This window comes from Echeneis naucrates, chromosome 10 (genome assembly GCF_900963305.1).
Source record: "Echeneis naucrates chromosome 10, fEcheNa1.1, whole genome shotgun sequence".
Lineage (NCBI taxonomy): Eukaryota > Metazoa > Chordata > Actinopteri > Carangiformes > Echeneidae > Echeneis > Echeneis naucrates.
Genome location: NC_042520.1, coordinates 3,947,292 through 3,962,097, shown reverse-complemented (window position 1 = coordinate 3,962,097; position 14,806 = coordinate 3,947,292). Strand labels below are relative to the sequence as shown.

The 14,806-nt window shown below is 40.2% G+C and overlaps 1 protein-coding gene across 9 annotated transcripts in view; it reads right to left on the bottom strand.

The window, feature by feature from the left end:
* The window catches only part of LOC115049496 (LIM and calponin homology domains-containing protein 1-like), a 74,231-nt gene that overhangs the window by 32,985 nt on the left and 26,440 nt on the right, over positions 1-14,806 (bottom strand). For 6 of the 9 annotated variants that reach the window (XM_029511742.1, XM_029511745.1, XM_029511744.1 and 3 more), the window contains exons 2-4: positions 10,659-10,729; positions 8,525-8,594; positions 3,454-3,560 (exon numbers count right to left, since the gene is read on the bottom strand). In XM_029511742.1, coding sequence (XP_029367602.1) covers positions 3,454-3,560; positions 8,525-8,594; positions 10,659-10,729 — 248 coding nt within the window. Of the gene's footprint in view, positions 1-3,453; positions 3,561-3,873; positions 4,169-8,524; positions 8,595-10,658; positions 10,730-10,876; positions 10,933-14,806 lie in introns of those variants that run through there. The other 3 variants (XM_029511750.1, XM_029511748.1, XM_029511752.1) reach the window with 3 other exon arrangements.

Here is a 14,806-nt window from a genome sequence, read left to right as displayed (position 1 = left end):
TTTCCCAGACTGATCAGCAGTAAAACATGATGGTTCCCTCTTTACCTTTATCAACAACCATCTGATGGACATCCACTCAGAGGTCTTACACATAATCTATTTAACCTTACTCCACGTTTCTTTTATATCCTGTTTTAAAACACACATCCACGCCTTTTTTTTTTCTTTTTTTTTTTAACTGAAAGTCAGAAGAAACTTTCCAAACTACATCCCAGTGAACAAAGTTCAGAATTGAAGCAACATATTGGGGTTTCTTTAATCATGTGAGCTCTGCCATGTTGCTTCTCTTTAGCTATAACTGTTGAGCTGATTCGTGCGTAAACACGCCACATGCACATATCATGACACTTTAAGTTCAGCCTGAGGTTCACAAAGCTGAAGTCACTCAGCAGTCGGGTGAAACCTAAAAGCAGTTGAGTTTTCCATGACAGTGACCTGAAAGAAAGGAGTGCATGGAGGTGAAAATAGCTGGAGGGAACAACGTGTAATGCCCCCGCGCCCTCCCTCCTCACACATCATCCTTTCTTTGGAAGCTGCCTAAATAAACAGCGACACAGGTAGCTTCTCTTGCCTGTCAACTCACAGAAAGAAACCTGAAGGACAAATGCTACGAATTCCACAAAATATTAGATCATATTTAGAAGGCCAGCCAGTAAAAACATCTGCTTTTTTCTTTTCGGAGGGTTTGTTTCTATGAGTGACTTATCAGTGAAAATAAGACACCTCGTTATTAGAAATACAATCTCCAAACTGCTGTTACAACCAAATGTATTTAATATTTTTTAGAACATTATTGAGTATATGTTTTTATTTATTGCTCTTAGGAATTATATTATATAATATTTATGTTAAACATATATTCCAAATTGAATAGAGAAGTGTATAATGACATGGATTAAAGCAATCTCACGATATAACCCCAAACGTAACTTCACTGTATTTTTCCTTTTTGACCTCACTCAGCTACCATCTGGACTTTTTCTGTTCCATTTTAACGTTTGCAGCAAAGATTTTACCAATAAAGAAAGTGTGATTCATTGCAATAGAAACACATTTGCAGAATAAACGATGATGCAAGCTACCATAAAAAAACAAAACAAAACAAAACAAAAAACAACCTGAAAGTCCTGATGTTTGATTAATCTCTCGGGAGAAACCTCCCAGAAGTGTCCAGCCGCGGCCGTCTGTGGTGTGATGGCTCATTAAACTATCGTTACTGTGACTGCGCTGCAGATGATGGTTTAGATGAAAAGCATGAAATATGGTCCAGCACTCGCTGACAGTACGGAGCTATAACAAATCAATACTAATCAAATCATGAAGGAACTGTTTGTTCTTGTGGACTTAGACTTCTGTTCTTCATTATATTTATTCTACCAAACTGTGAGGGAGACACTTTTAATGTGTGTTTTTTGAAAGGCTTCAAAACTTCGGTAAAATTTGCTTGACGCCTGAATGGAAACAGTGTTGCCCCTCTCCTCTCTTCTCACTGGCTTCGTCTGGCAAACTGTCACTTGTCGTGGAACTGGATCTATTTTGAGCAACACGCACAGGGACAAGAGATAATTCACGCCTGACCTCATAGAGTACCAGAACCTGCCCGACTTAACGCTTCCCTGTTCAATGCCGTTTCCTAGAAGAGTAAACACCTATCCAGAGAGACACCGAAACCGTTTCCTGTCATGACTACAAGCTGCAAGAAGTCAGCATCCTGTTCAACACATGGTTACATAACCACTGGAAATACCACACTGCGACTTAAACAATGACAAGTGATCCCTGTCAGGTTGATAGTTGCCTGTTTATTCCTGATATTCTGAGCATATTCTAACAAGGGAACAAGTGCAGCTGACACGTATCGTTAAATATTTCTCATTTGTAGAAACGTATTAAAATAAATATATTTGGTGTTATTACTAACCTGCTTTCTGTGTGGGAGTGGATGGTGGTGGTGGTGGCAGCAGATGATTAAGGTTAATCATGGGTTTGCTTTCTACTGCTGGAAGGCTTTTAAGCTGAACTTGTGTAATTTCTTCATCATTAGCTGTCAATTTTAAAGCAGGCTATGGAGCAATAGCATTTTCTTTTTTGTTGAGAAAAAAGCAGGAAAATGTGTCTGAGAGACCGAACTCAGGAGCATTTCCTAAAAAAAAAAAGAAAGCTGAGGTACTTCTCGAATACTTTGTTGTCATTAAAGACTCTGATCCTACTTCCTTGTAAATGAATCTCACACGTGTCCATTACCTGGAGCCAAATCAATGCAACTCACTGTTTAGAGTAAACACAAAAACAAAGGCACACACACACAGACACACACTGAAGCAGCATTAGCAGCATCCTCTTTGTTCACTGCAGCTCAAATGGCATCTTACTAAACCATCCTATGCAAATAAAAACAAACAAACAAACAAACAAATATGGCTGCATACACTTGGTTTTGTTACCCAGAAACAAAGTGGGAGTCACGGTCCTAGTTATGGATGTACGGCCTCTTTTTGTGTTTGAACAGAGGCTGGTTGTGTCACACAGACGGACCATTGTTGCTTTACTGACAGAGATTCACACAAACTTCCATTGACTCTCATTTACTTGTTTGTGTTGGCAGTGAACTGGTTGATTGTCTGATGCAGAGAATGACACACAGAGAAAAGTGCTGCCGGAATTAGAGACAATCTATCAACAGACAACTGAAGTGTTCATCATCACCACTCAGTCCATCCACTTACAATACAATGCCCCCAATAGCCATCCATGCACAGATCTAATTAAAATGCTAATTTGCCTCCAATTCACACATTTTTAAAACAAACTGAAGCCTCATAACAGTGACTACATCCACCTGCGTTATCACGGACATATTGCCAATTCAAACATTAGCTTGGATTGGCTTGTGACTCCAATCCACAAAAGACATCGCTTCTTATCAAAAAATGTTCTTTTATTCTGCTTGGCAGGCAGAATGGCAGGAATTATATATTATATATATAAATATATTAATATCCATCCTACCCTTCAAGCTTTACATCATTTTGTTTTGGACAAACAGCACCCCCTTTCTGTCAGGTGTCATAAAGTACCAAGACATTAAACATTAAAGATAATTTCATCAGATGGTCGCATTAAAACACTAATTCATACAAAAGACAAGCATGCTGAATGTGGACAACAGAGAGAGCATTTCTACTTTTGATGTGAGACTTGATGACCTTAAATCAGTCCTATCCAATTTCAGTTTATTTTTAGTTCTTCTTCTACTTCTTGAATTGCTGGAATGATAATTCTGAAAGAACACAGAGACTGAAAATAACTTTCCAACAAGCTTCCCTTACTTTGTTCAAATGCTGGATACTGTGTTGTGGTATTAACATGAAAGGTGTAAACACACACACACACACACACACACACACACACACACACGCTGGGCAGTAAGGTAACACTGAAGCTTAGTCTTACTTGGCGGTGGGGCGTGTCGACGTGTCCTGCAGGTCTCCGGGGTCGAACAGCTGGGAACCTTTCAATCCCAACTCCTCACAGCCACGAAGAAACACACTGAGGTTGTCCTGCACAAAAAACACACACAGACACACACACACAGTTTCATCTGGGTAAATATGCTGCTAGCAAACATAACAATGCATCGGGAGGTCAAGTGCATTCACTGCACAAGGTCTCAAATGAGAAACTCTCCACTCAGACACTAATCGCTGTGCTATTTGCAATAATAACTTCTGTAAGTCCGTCTTTATCACATTTCAAACCATTCAAATAACAATTTATAAACCTATGGACTGTCTTAATAGTTCAAATATTAAGAAAACAATATATAGAAAATATTTTGGGCACAGTTTTTGTACAACGTGAAAATCAGGATACCTGCTGGACCGAAACATGACACCACGGGGGTTTGTGTCCAGGTTAACTTGCGTCTCTTCTCAGACTTACTCGTCCTCTTTCTGCAGGTGTTTTCCCCTTTTCTTCTTCTTCTTCTGTATCTCTGTTCACCTGCTTTTCTTCAGTTTTTGCCTGTTCCTCTCTGTCTCTGCTCGTCAGTCTTTCTCCATCCTCTCAGCCTTCCTCCCACTCACATCTCTGCTCCCTGACAAACTCTTTGTTGGATGCAACCTGAGCTGAGCTCTCCTCTCTTGTTCCCAGGTTGCCTCGCTCTCCCTCGCTTTGTTTCTGTGTCTCTCTATCAATCTGGAGGCCACAGCCAAAGCCCTTCCCTCTCTCTCTCTCAGGGTGTCACCATTTCCTCTCCACCCAAGGCACTCTCGCTCTCTCTCTCACACACACCAAAACACAAACACAATATGCTCATATCCACATTCAGCACGCACACACAAAATACTGCTACACTATTTCAAACTCACAGACACGCAAAACTAAAAGGCTGATTTGTATGCACAAACACCAGCTGGTGTAATGACACAAGCATGGCTACGAACACACACAAACTTGGAAAGTTTTTGTTCTCACGATCCTTTGCCATTTGTTGCAAAACACCTCCTTCAAACCCACCCTGCAACTTCCTGTGTTTTTGGGAGAGCACCATCTCTGGACTCCTGGTGAGGTGGCCCCACCCATCCATACACAGATACACAAGCGGTCAACTCCTTGTCCGAGGGCACGGCAATCGCTCCTTCTGACAGTTTCACTCCAGGGACGACACACCTACTGCGACACTAACTGTGTAACTCATTATCTCAATGACACACACACACACACACACACGATGAAGGTCATTTTTTAATTCAAAATGAAAAGTTTTCTTTCCATTTGCATCCAATTATGAATGCAGAATGCATCCGACGCAACAATCCAAATATGGCCAAAGCATCCCCAGTGGATGAGGTTATTGGTAAATCATCACAGCTTCTTTCCAGATCACAGTTGTGCAAACCTCCTGGGTGACTTTCAGAAACATTTACATTTTAAAGGGGATGGCAAAAGGATGAGACATCTCTGAGTTCGATCTGAGTGCTCCGTCAAACACACACGATGCAATGATACATAGCAAAACACTAAATATGGCTAATTCAATCAACATTAATTCAATTCTAAATATTAAATCTTTGTAAAACAAAGGCTGCAGTCAGAGCTAGAGAGCAAGAGTAGACACAAAAATGCACAAGACAGCTTCAAAATATACACATCTTTTTTGAAGCACTGAGTTCCTGCTCTAAATAACAATGTCCATCTATTATGATCTGTATGTACATCAAAGGCATATACAAAGAAATGAAAACCACACCAACAGTGAGTTAAGAGTTTAAATCAGAGAGCAGAGCAGCTTCTACTTTAACCTCGGCCATGAAACAATTCTGTCCCACGTGTGTCTCTGTGCTCCATCAGATGGTTTTTCTAATGGTGTGGAACAATAAACACTGAAACAAACTGTAAGTGATTAAAGGGGCTCATTTCATTTGGTGAGTATTTGTGGAGTGAGTGAGTGAGTGTGTGTGTGTGTGTTTCTCCAGAAATGAGAAGTGTAACTTAGTGTAACTTTGGCATTTGCAGGTCACTGCCACAGGAAACTGGGCGTCTACTTCAGCGTCATGACTGACAGCTGAAAGTGTTTATAAAAGGATTAGGAAGTAAGAGGTGGTCGCCAACACAAAGTCAGTCTACTCTGTTAAAAATAATAATAATAATAATAAATTTCGGCAAAGCTGCTGCCAATTTTGTGGAAACACAAGTACTGTAAAATCAACAAGTGAGACAATTAAGCAATAAATTGCAAAATGTGTGCAAGGGACAGGAATCACAAAGGGCCATAAAAATAATATTTACAGCCACATTGCAACATTTCCACAGCTAATAGTTAATCACCAAATGGGAAACATGAACTTATTACCGATACAACATAAATGCCTCTGTGTCTACTGCTGATGATTATTGTGTTTTTATTGTAAAAACCCATTTCTGTCTGCGAGTATAAAAAGGGGGGGTTGGGTTCTTCTAAACACAATCCTACAGACATTATCAGACCGCTGTGGTTTCTCAGGGAAGAGGAGTCAAGTTCACGCCTGGATTTTGGATCTTGATGGGATCCAGAAGAAAAGCTGGTCAGGATGAGGAAATAAGTCGGGTGGAGGATGTTAACAAGATATTTGCCACATTATTTGTGTTCACAAGAGTGCATTTTTAGATGTTTCTCTGTGGACTGAAGGCTTTAATACTTTCACCCTTTCATTTGGAACCTGGACTTAATTTATAATAAAAAAGGTCCTACCTATATGCGAGCTTTAAAATCTTTGAAGTTCAATCCTTTGATTTCGAACACGCTGGTTATGCAAAGTAAAATAAAATGTGAGGTCTTTTCCCTGATGACAATAAAGATTAAGAAAGATGAAAAAATTTGCAAATGTTATTTTAAGAGTAAAAACTAATCTTTTTCAAGATTTAATGTGTAATATAATAAGAACAGATTTTTTAGATGTGAATTACATATAATGATAAGTAATATATAATGCAGCTGTTACTTAATCTTACAGGATCTTATGCAGCATGTGTCGCTGAAAGGCAACACATATGCCTGCTGCTGTAAACTCGATGTCGGGAAAACAACACCTATTAAAAGTGTGAATTACGACCACTCAACGTACGGAGCGATGACCAAATGTGTGTCTGTTTACATGCAGCAAAACACGAGCAGACCAGCTGATCCAGAGACGGCCGGGAGCAGAGGAACAAACAACCGACCTGTTCGGAGCGGCCGAGGAACTGAGGTAACTCCTCTAATTACAAAACAGTAGAAAACTCCTCAGAGACTCATTTTCCCATTAGCCCCCAAAACAGGAAGAGGAAGGTGGAGTAGCCTGTGTTTTACTACGCTGGCCGAGATAACACAGAATGACACAAACATGTTGCCAAAAAAAAAATTATATAAAAAAAAAAAAAAAAAAAAAAAAGAAATCACACCAATTTAACGTAAACATGTTGTCAGTGGAGTCATTCGCCCCTTTGGGCCACTTAGAAGTGGTCATGTAATGTTTTCTTGCTCTGTAATTGTCCTGCCTACAGCTGTGGCTGTTGGATTTTTTGTTTTTTTTAGATAATTTTGTTGTTAAATAAATGTGTTAATAATCTTTACAAAAAAATTCAAAATTATCCTCCAAAATAATGACCACATTGAGTCAATATAAGAGGATGAGTCACTGTTTGTTAGTTGGATTGTGCAAGAGATTATAAGTGAAACCTAAAACTCACATTTCTTTCCCAGAATTAAAGTCTTTGTTTAGGAAAAAAAAAAAACCCAAACAAAACAAAACCCCAGAAACTTGTGTATTTGATCTGATTAGAAAAAAATTCAGACTAAAAAACCTGACATCAGTAAACTACCGAGCACAGCTGAGCGATCAAGCTACTGGAGGAGATTTAAAAGAAAGCTCTCACGGGGTCAATCACCTGTTATACTGCCTGTGATTGTGCCGTGGAAGAAGGCCAGAGAGGTACATGGCTGCGAGTCAGCCATTTGAGATGCCACCAGATAAGAAAAGCCATAAGAAAATACAGACTTGCTTGTCTGCTTTGTCACCTCTCTTCCAATCACACAAGTGTTTTGGGTGATCCCTCAACCTTGGGATGCGTTGATCCAACCTTTTCTCCGCTTATATCAAAACCTCAACTCAGGGTTATCTCTGCTCTGAGATAATATGATGCAGAGTGGAGAAGTTTGATGTACACTACTGTGTGTTTGGCTCTTTCCTGACTCATTTAATAAGGCGATGTTACTAATCTAAACTAAATTATTCGATCAACAAGATCATCAAAAAAGTATTTTAGAAAACGTAGAATGTAAACACACTTAAAAATAGGAAGGAGAGGTTGAAGTAGATTTTGTTCCAATACAATCAACTTTCATTCTGCCTCTGTTTACACATCCATCCTGGTCCTGAAAGGCTACTTCATCCAGATCGAGGTCTTAGGTATTCATGAAAGGGCTCTACTGTATTTCACTCTTCTGAACTGTATTAGTGTTCAGGTCCACTGAAATCAACGGGCTCTCAGTCAAAGCAGGAGACGCTTGAATTCGATCAACTACGAAGAATACCAAACAAAAATGAACACTTTCAAGAGAGAGTGGCTACAGCCTACACGCTGCAGGTCAGAAGTCTGTACAAACCACAAAATTTGCATGTCATTGTCTCATGATCTGATCACGATATGATCATCGTCACTGCCTCCAAGCGTTGCTGGGCTGACACTGTGGTTCAACACAGAGAAGTGTATATATGTGCATACACATGTCTGTAGCAGAATCACATCAGTGTATTATATAATGACAATAAAGCTACTTTCCCTTCCTGTATTTCCTGAAGTTTTTTCTTTTTATACTTAATTTAATTTTGTTTCATTTACATTTTAACGAAGCTACTTTTACTTGTATTGGAGTAATATCAGACAAAAACTCTGTACTTTTAGTTGTGTACTCTGTCCACCTCTGGCTTTTTGCATAGTTATGAAAGTCCTGATCTTGTGTGTTGCTGGAAAATCTGTAAATGTGGATCTATAGAGGACTTACCAGGCCAGCAATGGGTGTTGGAAGTCTGTTGATTTTCTTCACCAGGCTGGGTTTAATGGAGCTCAGCAACCTAGAAGAAGTCACACAGGGAAGGTGACATTAAAGCTGATTATTAATTTGGGGGGAAAAAAGAAAGCAAAGTTATAATGTGCAAAAAATTGAATTAAAAAGTTGATGCGCTGAATAAGAAGAGTGAAATATGTGTAGAGGGAAGAGATAAAAAGTATGAGTGCCTCTTGAGAGCGGGGGTAAAGAAGGAGAAACTTTTTTCGATGGTGCGTTGAAGGTTTAACAGTCATGCAGACTAAATCAGAGAGGAGAATCACTGCTGCTCCCTCCAACCCAGAGAACTGTTACTTCATTCCAGGGCACTTCATACTGCAGCGATGTGCCACATGTGAAGAGGTAGTGTGTCCTTGCAAATAACAGTTGAAAACACTTTCTTTTTTTTTCTGGAAAATTGCAGCACATTCCTACAAACTCTACACTCATTTGTCAGTCAGAGTTTCCACCTCGCTCTCCGTTTTCAGTTTCATCTTTAGTGAGTGCTTTCATCAGTGAAGACACTGTAACGATAGAGCCCTGTAAAGGAAAAACCCCGAAACTGGACACTCTTACAGTGTCAGATATCAGCTCCCTGCGATGATCATGGCATTCCATCAATGAAATGCTATTTCCCTTTTTAGTGAACCCTTTTCCCCTCAGTCTGGACCATCTATTTAGCCTCAGTTAGATATTTCCTGCTTTATGTCTCCCAGAATAACTTTCAGCAACCCCAGGAGAAGACCGCTCTCAGCGCTACACGCAGTATGCGTAGGTGGAACCAAGTGAGCAGCAGTAAAGACAATATTTCCTCTCTTGAAAAATGAGAGAAACGAAGCAGCATAACTTTCTCCATTTCCCTGTGAGATAGCTGAGCAATGGTACAGATGGTTTTTATTTTTAAAAAACATGAACACATGAACGTCTCCATCGGAGGTTGGAGTGCCACAGATGCTCTCTGATATTCCAAAAATTCCAGAAGCAGTTGGGACACCGTCAAATTGGTCCTGATGTGTGTTTTCACAATAAAGACAGTGTAAACACTGGCCTTGTGTAACACGGAGGAATGCAGGAGAGAGAAAGTGTGAGTGTCTGCGTGTGTTCAGTCTCATTACGAGCTGGAAGAAGAGTTCAAGTGTCACACTGGAGGACTATTCACCAGCACATCAGTCTCTCCGATCACTGGGCCTCAAAAACTCAGGAAAACCTGTTTGACTGCGTTGGTTCTTCCTTAACTTTTAATTTTGTCTGATTACTCTTAGTTCATTTTCTTCCTTCGGCCTCTCTGGGCTGTCAGGCTATAATGAGACTGAAACAAACATGCCGAAAAATATGGAAACTAAATGGGCCTTAAAATGGGTCGTTGCTATTAATCCAATTTGTATCCTGGAAGAAAATTAGTGAGGACTTGTTTGACCCATTTGTGAACATAATTTAATGTACTATGGGCAAGTTTTTGATAATCCTACATAGCTCATTAAACTCTACAGTGATCGGACCTCTGAGGCATCCTTAATGCATCTCGGTGCATTCACACCTGAACTTTGAGCTTCGAACGACCTGAGACCAGGTCTGAACGGGGCCTGGAGTTCAGCATCAAACTCCAATCCTTCACTCGGCAAGAGAACATACATTTTAAAGCCGGTTTTGCTGCTAATTCTAAAAGTTAGCTCCCTAACCGAGCAACCCTAAGCTAGCATGGAGCTGCTGTAGCTTTCAGATTGCCCTCAGTCCGGTATAAGGAGGTGAAGTCATGCTGTTTTAATGTGTGTATTTCAACCCCTTCTTTAGTAAACCCATCAGTGCATCAGCGACTAAAGCTCTTGGCAATCAAACACCACCACCACCGCTTGTTCCCAACAAGAAACCAGGTTTGGCAGCAGAGGAAATTTGAGAACTAGCACCTCTGAAATACTTTGGAAAACAAAATTTATATTTCAACAAAATCAGATTTTATAGAACAAAACGTATGTCATCAGCACAGAAAATGAGAAAAACAAAGATAAAGCTTCATTGTGAGAATTTTATGTAATCAAGGCGGATCAAACAGTTCAAAGTCAGATAAAAAAATAAAGATGTTGTAAAAACTTACTCGCATAGCAGGATGCCGTTCTCCAAACCTCCTCTGAAATCCTTGTCACCAAAACACCTTCCTGTCACAGCCTGCAGAAAGAAAAACAAAATATGACACCAAGCTGGATTGTGATTATAAAAATAAAGACATTAAGAGGTCAGTTCAGTTTCTAAATCTAAAGTGTTGACGCCCAAACGCCACTTAAAAAAAAAAAAACAAGAAACAAGTGCAACAACCTCTATCGACACTCCTCTCACGTCCCCCCGTCGCAGTAAATCCCAGGAATGGTATGGAGAGGAGTACAGAGAGCTGTCGGCCGTATATCAAGTCCCTCTCTGGTTAACAGTGCTAAACGCTAACAAGCTTGACATAAGCTGCAATCATCCCGACCAAATGGCTCTGGCAGGCTAATGAGCTGTGACAGAGGCTTTATCAGGCAATAGTTGTTCAGGCCCACTGAGGAGGAGGAGGAACTGTGTATTTGCATGCATTTGCATGTACTGACTACAGTGTCACGTCAGGTATGTGCGGTCATTAGTGGGCAAACATAGCTGTCTTTTTAGCTGCAAGATATTTAAGTGCAGAAAATGTTTGGCGACATGAAGATGTGCCAGAAAGAGAGAGATGTATATCTACATCTATATATGAGATAGTTGTTGAAGATTAATCAAAATGGCTTTTCATCTTGCTCAAGCTTTAAATTTCACCCGTTCACCTTCAGTCATGAGGGTGAACAGGGTCTGATCTCATAAATATCTGAAGTCCCATATGAACACACACAATCCACTCGAGTGCAAACATAAACACATCAGTGAAAAATCTGCCTCCCTCTCAAAAAAATATCTGCTGTTGCAGAACTTTTAGGACCAAGCCCACTTAAAATCCATTTATTCACACAAACACTGGCAGACATGTGGCCATAAAAAAAGAGGAGGGACCCCTTTGGACTGTCGGTCTGGAAGCCAAAACAATTACAAGATTAAATTTCCTGGGAATTTCTTTTACATTTATTTGCACAGCTGTGGGGGGAAAAAAGTGCAGAAATTTCGAGCGTCTGGGCTGGTTTTGCGTTTCTGTCAACTTCTTGGCTCGCTGCGGAGCCTGGACTTGTTACAAAAGAAATGGACTGCTGTATGTCAGCATGTGGGCCAACAGTAGGCCTCCTATCTGCTGCTGTTGGCGGGGTCGCAGTGAGGCGTGATGTTTGGTGTCAGGGAGCTGGGCAGAGGCAGATAAAGAGAGACAAACAGAAAGTCAAAGTGGCTCAGACCTTCCCGTTATGCTGCCATTTAGTTATTCCTCACCATTCAGTGCTGCAGCAGCACTTGTGATCTGGACACTGTGTGCCTGCTGCTTCATGGCACAAAAACAATAAACAAACAAACAAACAAAAACACAACACGAGTGAAGTCTAATTGCAGCTTTAAAGTCTATTTCACAGTACATCTGGTCCACAAAATGATTTCAGAGCCCCTGATGCATAAAGACACAAAACTAAATGTTGAATTAAGGAGCAGATGCTGCTGAATGACAAACTTCACTAAAAGAAAAAAAAAACCAAAAAACTAAACACATGCACAAAACGCTTGATAGATTTTTCCATCTGTTCTTGTTGACACATTTATAACCTCAGTCATTGGAAAATAATAGATAATAGAAAATAATAGATGCAAATAAGCTGAAGCTCACTAAAGAGCTTGATCTTGTTTTGGTCATCAGTAAAAAAAAAAAGAATAAGATAAGCTCGTCCTAGGTCACTATTGGGCCACATTTCTGAACAGTACTTGGGCTGTGACGAAGGTCTGCTGTCCTGCTGTTGTGTTATCCACTGGTTTTTGTGTAACTTTAACTTTTATTGTTGGCCTCAATGCTAAGCCAAGATAAGTGACCGAATGGCCCAGCTATTTATTTACTGTGCAGACGAGATAAAGTTGTAAATTCTCTCATTTGCCTAAAAGGCAAACAAAACCTTGGCTTTTATGCTCAGCTATGTTCCTGTTCAATAGCTCCAGACACATAATTACTGTGTATGCATGATAAAAGTGTGAATCCTCTAATTTTCCTTTAGGTGAAAAAACAACAGGCTGCAGGTCGAACCTTAAAAGTGTATATAGACCTTTTATAAAAGCAGCTTAATGTCACAAGACTGTAATTAATCAGATAACAGCAAGAGCAGGAGGATTCATGGCAATTATCTCCCTCCTGTCTTTTCCACTGAGCCTCAACCTAAAGTTCTTGGCCAGAAAAATGTCTTTGGCTCGGCCCAGCGTGGTTTAATTCAATCAATATGATTATTCCCGTCTGCAGATCTGCTATAGAGGAATAACTCGTGAAATAAAAAAAGTCCCATGTGCAACCATGCGATGAGACGACAGCAGACTGCAGATCAGACCATTAGTCAACAATATTTCCACATTTTAGAGACTTAGAGTCGACATTTCCAGATTTTATGTTACACAGATATGTGCTGTGGTCTTGGACATGAGGGAACAACATTCCCAGATCTTCTCTCTACATGTTTAGTACATTACAGAATACTGACTATCTTTCCCTGGTTTTGTTCACAGGAGAGCAACTTTTTATGCCCTGATCTCGGTCAGGATTCAGTGGCCTAGATACTTTTATATCAAAGCTTAAAAAAAAAAAAACTAAACAAAACTGCAGCTAAGCTCAGCAGATGACCTTGATTTTAGGAGCTTCTCAATAAATGTGTTAGATGTTTATTGGTACCACCGTTTCTAAAACTAGATGACCTCTTAATTGTTAAATGTGCAGTGGGCACTGTTACCCCGAAGTCCTCACAAAACAGTAAATATGGCCCGGCTTTGATTAGGCCTTGCTCGCTAACACGTACACACACACACACACAAAACAGAGATGAAGAATGCAGGGGTTCAACCTGTGTGCTTCGAGTTACAGAACAGCCTCAATGACAACTAGGTCAGCTACTTGCCAGCCTCGTTAATGAGTCTGAGAGCGCGGGGAGATTAAAGTGTCACACCACCTTTACGAGAGTTTGAAGAGAGAGAAGACGACAGCAGAAGAGCAAAAAGACAAACAAACAAACAAAAACTTCTGCAATTTGACTGAAAAGTTTTCTGCCAACAAAAGAGGGGTGGAGGGTTTTGACAGCTGGTTTTGTAAGATTCCAAATGGAAAGACAGAAACTTTATAAGAAGAAAAGAATAAATGATGAACTTTTTTTTTCCCCACATTCAATAAATCCCAGTCACAGGTCTCTGGCGGGCCGAGCCTCCAGGTGAAGCCCAGTGTCTCCAACGTTAGTTCTGTTAATATTCTGCGCTGCGGGGTGCACACACATTAACATAAATTATACTTCTTTCTGTATGGAGTATGGAGGTGGGATTCGCTTTTCACATCATCTCGTGCTCTTTGGCAGTGACTGCAGAGCTGCTAAGGACCTTGATTCACGAACATCTGCTGCTCCCATAAGTATCACGCTGAGCTAAAGAGCACACGGACCTCCTGTCTCGGCCAGAAGGGGTGGGAGAACGTAGCCTGAGACGACATACAACTAACACGGAAATAATATGTTTTACTAAAATTGTGTAATTGTCTAGTCCAATTTAACAACCCTCACACATCAGGAGGCTGGCTGACAGTTATAGATGCAACTTATAGCTTATATAATAAATCAGAAGTCCAATCTCGTAAAGGGTAAAAAAACAATACAAAACAAAACAAAACAAAAAAAAAAACCCACATGTGACCACCCAGATTAATGTATTACTATTTCCTGATCATAAAACAAATATTTGTTTAGGGAGATTAAGATATAAAGAGAGCGATAAATGTGACGGAGCTGATGATTAAAACCAGAAGACACCACAGTAAAAAGATTAATCTGAAAAATGCTGGCAAATTCTGCTTCTGCATGTGTTTTCAAACTGCTGTGGGGTCAAACAAGGAGACGCAATTAAAAAGAGGAATGTGTCGCCTTTGTTGTTTTCAGTGGATTATTGCCTGCATTGTTTCACAACAATCAAAAGATGCTGATCGGCATTTTTCTGGCCTTGTTTTTTCTCCTCTCTCCTTGTTGCTTCCTTCCTCTTGGAGACCCTTCATGTCCAGACTGAAATCGGTCCTGATTCTTGTGTCCAGAGAAGCCATCAAAATCACCACAAAGACAGGAAGTCTCTGTAGGT